Genomic DNA, 9854 nt, shown 5'->3' on the forward strand with positions numbered 1-9854 from the left:
TTAATGGGCTCAATTCACTTCTCGTTATCTTCTTTTCAGGTTTACCGACTCGTGTTTGTAGCGGTGATTGATAATGAAATCTAGGTTGAGGCATATTTACGTCTACTGAGTCATCTAAACGCTCTTCTTGAAGGTTTTCATGTTTTTTGGCAGGGTTAGTTAGCATGCATCGCTGGCTCATCTCTGAAACTATTTCATAAGTTGATCACAACAATTAGGCTAAAAATAAGAAGCATATCATTTGGTGGCTACCATTATATAATCCAGCAGAATCGAGACGAAAATAACTTTGATATGCTTTCAGTTATAAATGGGAGTTAGCTTCCTTATTTTGCCTTCTCGCTAATATTCATAGCGATGTTCAAACATAGAGATGTTCAGAACGAAGATGACGATGACAATTGTGTCCATTACGGAACTGCCTTTCCACCATTGGACGAGGACGAGCAGCCAATCAGAAAGCCAGTTCCCATCCACGAGCAAACTGTCACGGATGAGAGAGGTAAAGGTTTTGTTTCTGGGATATTACTTTTTGTACCCAGCAGTTTATCTCAAAGAATATGCATCAAATCATTTTGTTCCCCGAGGTTTATCGACAATCAAATCAGTAGATCCGGTTGATTCTCTGGTTTTATACAGCATACTTTCCTTTCCTAATTATATGTATTGTAGCGGCTATCGGACAACACTTTGATAGCAACCATACGACAGGTTAAATGCCACTAATTTTTTTGTATCCGTTAGCTATATAAACTTGTATCGTTTAGGTCGTCAACGTTTTCATGGTGCTTTTACTGGCGGATTCTCGGCCGGATTCTTTAATACAGTGGGATCCAAAGAAGGATTCGAACCGGCGACTTTCCAGTCTTCGAGGTCGAACAGGCAGTCCATGAAGCAGAAAAGCGTGAACGATTTCATGGATCATGAAGATATTAACGAATTTGGAATTGCACCTAAAAGGTTAAAAGTCAATGATGAGTTTATCAGTGACAAGCTTGCAACGAATGCGAAATTGAACACGGATGTAATTGAGCGACATATCCAGGTTAACCCTGTGGATCTTGGTATACGACTGTTAAGGAGGCTGGGTGTACGTGATGGGAAAGGTGTTGGGGCGAATGTTGAACGAGAACTGAATATTGGAAAGGAAACGCCTGAAGAAAACGGGAATGATGCTACAATCGGAAAAGTCTACACTTGTGCGCGACCACCTCCTGAGTTTCAATTATTGACGGAATCGGATGTCATAGAACCGGATGTCATGCGCAAGTTTAAACTGGCACCTGATGATATTGCTTCATTCATTGTTAGGAATCCAAAATCTGACCGCAAAGGTCTGGGTTATGTTGGATTGAACCCTCAGAATTTTGTTGGAACTGAGGGATCTGGATTTGAGTCCAGAAGTGTCACGGGAATGAGTGGACAGGCGTTTGGTGTGGGTGCTTTTGAGGACGACGATGACGACATTTATGCTCAAGAGAATTTAAATGACTACGATTTTGAATTGGGTCCATCAAGACCAAGTGACAGACGAGATGCTAATAAAGTTGGTATTGGAGTCGCGGAAGGATTTGTGAAGGCGTCGAAGGAGTTCAAATTTACAGCAATTCCGGGACTAAAGTTGCCAAAAAACTACCAGCCTTCAGTTCCGAAATCGGTGTTGGATTCCTGCTCCAATAGTCGAGATCGGGAACCGGAGGTTGAGAAGAAGCCACTGGTGTTTGCCGGTGTTCGATCCGACAAAGGTATTATGGAACCGATTGTCGGCAGTGCAGTTCAAAGGGAGCCAATTAGTTCGGAAACTGGACCGTCTAAAGACAGTATGTTGGTGCAAGGAGGTGGTGCTATCAGTACCCAGACTGAAAAACTTGAATGGCGGGTCAATTCTTCCGAAAAAGAGTTCAAACCTTCAATACTTCCTACAAACTCTCGTTTCGTATCTGCGGGAAAACTGGACACTTTAAGCAACCGCGTAGTTGAGCAGGAAAAAATTGAAACTCCTCGAGAGAAGGCGGCGCGTATGAAAATGTACGGAAAATTGACACGATCTGTGATGCCTTATCGGTTCGCTTCTATTGTCTGCAAACGCTTCAACGTTAAGCTGACAGCTGAGAACTCTTATGAGCCTAAAGCAAACGACCAGACTGTTAAGAATATGTTCGGTCGCGGAATTTTAGACCAACCAATATTTGAATTTAAATCTCATGAAGTCCATAAGTCATTGCAATATGGAACCTCAAGTAAAGGCGATGCTGGTGATGACGATAAACAAGGTTCAAGCAAAGATCGCCATGAATCACTGCATGATCGCACCATTCAAAAGTCAAATTTTCTCGCATTTTTAAACGATTCTGATCTGCCTGAGTCTAGGACGCGTGAACAAGAGGCCATTGAAATTAAACGTGTTGAACAGCCGAATGTTGACTCACGAGAGAATTCAGTTCATACCTTGATCGGAAAACAACTCATTGATTCGTCAAATGTCGGTCCAGTGCAGGATTTATCGAAAGCGAAAAGTGAAGAAAATGCTGATTGCGAAGCGTTAGACTCCCTCAAAAACTTGAATCTGCTTTTGGATGTTTTTGGCGATGATGATGATGATGTTCATGACGTTTTCGATGAAACTGATAATGGCAGTGAACATCTGAACAACTCAACTTCAGATAAGCACATGGCGATTTCAGTCAATGAAAGATCAAGCGATGATCGACCCAGGGTTATCAAACAAGTCGTCCCTTATAGTGCAGAAATTGGTCACTCTGGCACCCAAAATACCTTCCGTGAAGATCAAGATTGTTTCAGCAAGTTTTTTGAAGTTCCAGGAACTGAAAGTACGAAACCCTCGTTTAATAACGTTAACAGTGAGTCTGTATTATCTGCAGCCGCAAAATGCGCTGTTAAAGAAGAAGCAAGCGTGATATCCTCGGTTGATTCAGAGGAGGAATTTGGACCTTGTTTGCCACCTGCCCCCAACCCGTCAAATGATTACGTCACGTCTGAAATTAGTTCAGTTCTGATGCTAAATGTTAAACAAGAAGTTGAGTGCGATTCAAACTCGAGCAAAGTTGCTGTTGATGTGTTGTTTGTTGAAAAGATTTGCAGTGAACTGAAACACAAGAAAAAGAAGAAAGAGAAGAAACATAAGAAGTCAAAGAAATCTTGACAAGAGAATGAATTTAATGTGTTTTTAACGCTTTAGATCTCAAGCTCGGATCTACGAATATCAAAAGCGGTATTATATCACTTCATATAGTTTAAGATTTTGTCAGAAAAATCTTTGCTATGACCTTGACGAAGTCGTGTAAACAGAGACTGAAGTCAGTCCAGGCCTAGTTCTTCATAGCTGGCTGTACTTTCAAATATGGCCTTGAAATCAATTATATTCAGTCCTGAGAAAACAAATGGGAAGCAATATCTTCACGGGTCTGGTCCAAGAAACTGTGGGTTGAATATTTGTTTGTTCAGACTTATGAAACACGTGTTCACCAAATGTGGTCAAGCATTAATTGGTGCAATTGCATGAATGACTCGACAAAACAAGAGTGGAATATATGGTTTTCCGTTCAAAATTGAATATAAATTGTATTCGTAAATGGTTTTGATTTATCTAAGTTCTACTATTATCTTTGCCAAAGAGGAAGGCGTCTTTTTATCGGTTTGGGATTGTCTTAGTAAACATTTTTTTATCAATTCTTTTTAGAAGACACTTTATTACGAAGTGCTCTCTATCTGGACAATTTTAGTATCTGTTTGTTCGGTGAGCAAATCAATAGTGATCAGAAAAATACCTCTGTATTTTCAACCCCTCGGTGTTATCTTTTATCTTTTATTATCTTTTTGAAATCAATTTGTGCATGATATATATTGTTCTCGTACAAATATTTTAAATCAGTGGAATTAAAATTAACAGAAATAAATGCCAGAAGTCAACTTGCGTCTAAATACAAATACTTACCTCTCGTGTCCTAATTTTCTCATTTGAATGTCGCAAGCAAAGTTCATCGATTTGGAAAATTGTAAGAGACAAAGTTGTGTTTCGCCAGCGTTCTCTTTCTATCGCTTCAATGACTCCCAAAAGAGACAAAGAATTTTTTAAAGTGCTGTTGGTCCTCTTATGCGATGTTTTGGTTAAGTTTCAAGTTTTTGTTCACTCTTGTCTTTTTGATTTTTGCTTCGTTAATTATTTTGGAAAGAGTTCTAAACAGCTCATATCAATTGACGGAAGTAGTTAAGCACTCAAATTCCGTCTTAACTTGTCTATATACTTGACAATCCAATTCTCGTTCCGATCCCACCTACAGAGGGGAGGAAATATGTAGTCAATTTTAGCCAATCGGTGAAGTAATCACAGCATGTTGTGAGTAGTGGCAACAATCGTGAAGCGTGTATTGAACTTAAATTAGGTTTAATTGAATTTCGTTTTTCGAGGAGTTATCTGTGTTTAAAGCTCTTATAAACATTTGATGTTTGACATGATTTTGTTCACGTCACTTTAAGTGTCATTGTTGCTTCAATTAACACCTTTTTTCCGATTTAATAATATTTGGAACAATTACGTGTTTCTTAGAGACAAGCGACAATAATAAGGCTAATTATACTATCGAGGATTTTTAAAATGAAAAGGAGTCGGATTGTATTGTGGAGCTGTTTTTTTATAAATCGCACATTTTTTATATTGTCAATTACAAGTCAGTTTTTACTTCAAAGTTCCATTGATCGCGGATCCCCTTAACATTCAAATGAAGCCCAAAGAAGATGTATTATGTTTTCAGAGAGCAGAGCAGTTCATTATTTTTTTTGCTTCGACACGATTTTGAATCTTGCTTCTTTTGTTTTTTGTGGTCTTGTGACTTGGTCTCATTAATAAAAGGTTCAATTTGATTCTCTAGGGGTGTGATGAAAAAGGGCGAGAGGCTTGAGCGAACTTATCTAATGCTGTAAGTTGATGCCCAATGGCTCGCGTAACTTAAATTAAATATATTTGTTTGTTTTCAAAATTTCGGTCGAATTTTTTCTTGCGCGGTTTTTAATCCTACTTTGGATGTTTTTGGCGATGATGATGATGATGTTCATGACGTTTTCGATGAAACTGATAATGGCAGTGAACATCTGAACAACTCAACTTCAGATAAGCACATGGCGATTTCAGTCAATGAAAGATCAAGCGATGATCGACCCAGGGTTATCAAACAAGTCGTCCCTTATAGTGCAGAAATTGGTCACTCTGGCACCCAAAATACCTTCCGTGAAGATCAAGATTGTTTCAGCAAGTTTTTTGAAGTTCCAGGAACTGAAAGTACGAAACCCTCGTTTAATAACGTTAACAGTGAGTCTGTATTATCTGCAGCCGCAAAATGCGCTGTTAAAGAAGAAGCAAGCGTGATATCCTCGGTTGATTCAGAGGAGGAATTTGGACCTTGTTTGCCACCTGCCCCCAACCCGTCAAATGATTACGTCACGTCTGAAATTAGTTCAGTTCTGATGCAAAATGTTAAACAAGAAGTTGAGTGCGATTCAAACTCGAGCAAAGTTGCTGTTGATGTGTTGTTTGTTGAAAAGATTTGCAGTGAACTGAAACACAAGAAAAAGAAGAAAGAGAAGAAACATAAGAAGTCAAAGAAATCTTGACAAGAGAATGAATTTAATGTGTTTTTAACGCTTTAGATCTCAAGCTCGGATCTACGAATATCAAAAGCGGTATTATATCACTTCATATAGTTTAAGATTTTGTCAGAAAAATCTTTGCTATGACCTTGACGAAGTCGTGTAAACAGAGACTGAAGTCAGTCCAGGCCTAGTTCTTCATAGCTGGCTGTACTTTCAAATATGGCCTTGAAATCAATTATATTCAGTCCTGAGAAAACAAATGGGAAGCAATATCTTCACGGGTCTGGTCCAAGAAACTGTGGGTTGAATATTTGTTTGTTCAGACTTATGAAACACGTGTTCACCAAATGTGGTCAAGCATTAATTGGTGCAATTGCATGAATGACTCGACAAAACAAGAGTGGAATATATGGTTTTCCGTTCAAAATTGAATATAAATTGTATTCGTAAATGGTTTTGATTTATCTAAGTTCTACTATTATCTTTGCCAAAGAGGAAGGCGTCTTTTTATCGGTTTGGGATTGTCTTAGTAAACATTTTTTTATCAATTCTTTTTAGAAGACACTTTATTACGAAGTGCTCTCTATCTGGACAATTTTAGTATCTGTTTGTTCGGTGAGCAAATCAATAGTGATCAGAAAAATACCTCTGTATTTTCAACCCCTCGGTGTTATCTTTTATCTTTTATTATCTTTTTGAAATCAATTTGTGCATGATATATATTGTTCTCGTACAAATATTTTAAATCAGTGGAATTAAAATTAACAGAAATAAATGCCAGAAGTCAACTTGCGTCTAAATACAAATACTTACCTCTCGTGTCCTAATTTTCTCATTTGAATGTCGCAAGCAAAGTTCATCGATTTGGAAAATTGTAAGAGACAAAGTTGTGTTTCGCCAGCGTTCTCTTTCTATCGCTTCAATGACTCCCAAAAGAGACAAAGAATTTTTTAAAGTGCTGTTGGTCCTCTTATGCGATGTTTTGGTTAAGTTTCAAGTTTTTGTTCACTCTTGTCTTTTTGATTTTTGCTTCGTTAATTATTTTGGAAAGAGTTCTAAACAGCTCATATCAATTGACGGAAGTAGTTAAGCACTCAAATTCCGTCTTAACTTGTCTATATACTTGACAATCCAATTCTCGTTCCGATCCCACCTACAGAGGGGAGGAAATATGTAGTCAATTTTAGCCAATCGGTGAAGTAATCACAGCATGTTGTGAGTAGTGGCAACAATCGTGAAGCGTGTATTGAACTTAAATTAGGTTTAATTGAATTTCGTTTTTCGAGGAGTTATCTGTGTTTAAAGCTCTTATAAACATTTGATGTTTGACATGATTTTGTTCACGTCACTTTAAGTGTCATTGTTGCTTCAATTAACACCTTTTTTCCGATTTAATAATATTTGGAACAATTACGTGTTTCTTAGAGACAAGCGACAATAATAAGGCTAATTATACTATCGAGGATTTTTAAAATGAAAAGGAGTCGGATTGTATTGTGGAGCTGTTTTTTTATAAATCGCACATTTTTTATATTGTCAATTACAAGTCAGTTTTTACTTCAAAGTTCCATTGATCGCGGATCCCCTTAACATTCAAATGAAGCCCAAAGAAGATGTATTATGTTTTCAGAGAGCAGAGCAGTTCATTATTTTTTTTGCTTCGACACGATTTTGAATCTTGCTTCTTTTGTTTTTTGTGGTCTTGTGACTTGGTCTCATTAATAAAAGGTTCAATTTGATTCTCTAGGGGTGTGATGAAAAAGGGCGAGAGGCATGAGCGAACTTATCTAATGCTGTAAGTTGATGCCCAATGGCTCGCGTAACTTAAATTAAATATATTTGTTTGTTTTCAAAATTTCGGTCGAATTTTTTCTTGCGCGGTTTTTAATCCTACTTTGTACAACGAGTACCTCAGCTTATTAATTGCAGGTATCATCATCTTTCTGGTAAAATCAATCTTTCAGTGGTTTCCGCTGACTCTAGGTCTCACAAAAAATTCTGATTTTTGTTTTCCCCCATATTTGGATTCTTTTCGTTCCTTTTCTCATTATCACCTTAATTGCAGAGCGCATTGGCGTTTAAAAGAGCTTAGATTGAACTTGATTGTTTATGCTTTAAGTAGAGAGCTTTTGGTTTTATTGGGTTCCACGCTATTTTCTTGCTAATTTTATTTCAGTTTTTGAGTTTTATGTGTTTCTTTTTGTAGTTTAATTCCATCTGATTAATTACCGGTCCATTGCCTTTAATTGGTAAGCAATGGTTGTGATGACTTTGAACTTGATTGTTTTCAAGTATATCAGTGTATTTTGAACTTTGCCCTCTGTGTTCTTAGTTTCACCAATGACAGGTCCTAGCCACTTGCTGCTTAATGTTGGTTTTGACGGCTTTTGATGCAAACTACGTTGATTGTTTTAATGGCTTCAACCCAGTGTGTCTTGTAAATTGTTTAATTGATATTGAACGAAGTTCATAGCAATTATTGTAAACGTGTTGGTCTTTTTTATGCAAATTTTTCGCTTGACAATTTTGCGCTTTTCTTCTAGAACATTCTTTGACTTCTCAAGTGACTTTTTTACGCTTTTGCTCGTCATTTTTGAGTGATCTCTATTGCTCTCATTCCGAATTAAAGCTTGTTGCTAATATACAATCGGTTGCAGCAGAGCAAAAATGAGTGACTCAAAGCGCAGTAGTTAGTGGGGCTGGCTATGAATCGGGAGGTTAGTGGTTCGAATCCCGTATAGGGCAAGGTTTTTTGCACCCAAAAAGAAAAATTGATTTAGGCTACAGACCCTGAATTGAATTGCCCCGCCCTTGTCGTTCAAGAGAAATTTTTCCGACATTTGTCGGTTTATATTTGAGTATTTAGCTTTGCCTGTATTTTTGTTATTTTTTTAGTCTGATGACTTTGTTTCACTAATGGCAGGTTCCTTTGGCTTCCATAGTTATGCGTAAATCTATCTACTATTTTTTCTTTTGGTTGTCTTGACTTTCGAATTTATTTAATTTCAAAAAATTCTTGGATTCTTTTGATTTTTGAGTTTGCCAAAGGCGAACGATAGTTTTCTTTACTAGTTGAAAACCATTGTACCTTTCTAAGGCCACAAAAAGTATAGGAAAATAGGTCATATCATTTGAGATGTTTTTCATATCTTAACAGTAAATTTAAAACATCACTCAAAAATTGCTTCTGACCGCCATTAACAAACGAAAATTATTTGATGAAATTTACAGACTCATTGCTTACAGACGCAGATTATTTGGCGCCTCGTGTTTCACTAAGAAACTAAATTGGTTGGTGTAAATTGGACTGAAGTTTTAAATAGAAAACAGATGTTTTCCGAAACAGCTATTTTTAATAAAGCTATGATTTACCCAGGACGAATCGAATCGTGTCTGCTGCTTACAATGTTGCACCTCAAAACTTAGCTTCCCCCTTCCTATTAATATCGATGTTTTTTTCTGCCATAAGATTTTTTCTGTCATAAGATGAAAATATGCAAGACTAACTGTAAGTGCATATATGACTGTATATCTTCAGTGTTGGGATATATAGATTTTCGGGCTTCATTTTTTGATTTTGAAATATAGATTTCAAATATTTAAAAATTTGAATACTGCATATAGTGTGGGGAATCTTTGTGCCGCCGCATTTTAACCAATTTTCTTGGTTTTAACTGGAGTGTTCACACTTCGCTTCCCCGGTATTGGAGTAAAATGCAAAGACGGAAATATCTTTCTCGAACCAACGGTTCTGCTATTCCTATCTTTCATTCAATCATTGTGCTGAGTAGATGTGACTGGCCTGGAAAATATTACTTAAAAATATTTCAGTAATAGAAGTGATTAATTGCTCTCGATTGGTTTTGACGCAATTTAAGATGTGGGTGCCTTTAGTTGTGCAAATTTTTTGCTAACCAATTTGCTTTTTGATTTAATTTTGCTTCTTTGGCTTTTTAAATCTCGCGTAATCTGTTTCTATTTATTTCATAATTGTAACCAGCTGAACTCGATTGGCGGCTGTTTCCTGAAAGTCAACTAAAAAATGCGCTGAGCTTTAACAATCTGCAAATAATTGAAGACCTGTAGTGAATTTTTGCCCATTCAACCGCTAACGATAGCATAACCATCAACCTCCCGCGACTCCGGCTGGCTGAAGCAGACTAGAAGAGAATTGAGCCCCGTCTTTCGCTCGAAAGCAGTTTCTCCTAAGATGGTTGGTTATGTTTTCTCAACCTTTGCTGAACAAA

The 9854-nt window shown here is 37.2% G+C and overlaps 1 protein-coding gene across 1 annotated transcript; it reads left to right on the forward strand.

Moving 5' to 3' along the window:
• Window positions 1-283: 283 nt before the first annotated feature.
• LOC142345681 (G patch domain-containing protein 1-like) lies at window positions 284-3862 on the forward strand. The gene is made up of 2 exons (XM_075397905.1): window positions 284-502; window positions 768-3862. The coding sequence occupies exons 1-2, from the start codon at window positions 358-360 to the stop codon at window positions 3161-3163; spliced, it is 2541 nt and encodes an 846-aa protein (XP_075254020.1). The 5' UTR covers window positions 284-357; the 3' UTR covers window positions 3164-3862.
• The last annotated feature ends 5992 nt before the right edge of the window (window positions 3863-9854 follow it).

Source organism: Convolutriloba macropyga, chromosome 9, assembly GCF_964194025.1.
Source record: "Convolutriloba macropyga chromosome 9, txConMacr16.3, whole genome shotgun sequence".
NCBI classification, from domain to species: Eukaryota; Metazoa; Xenacoelomorpha; order Acoela; family Convolutidae; genus Convolutriloba; species Convolutriloba macropyga.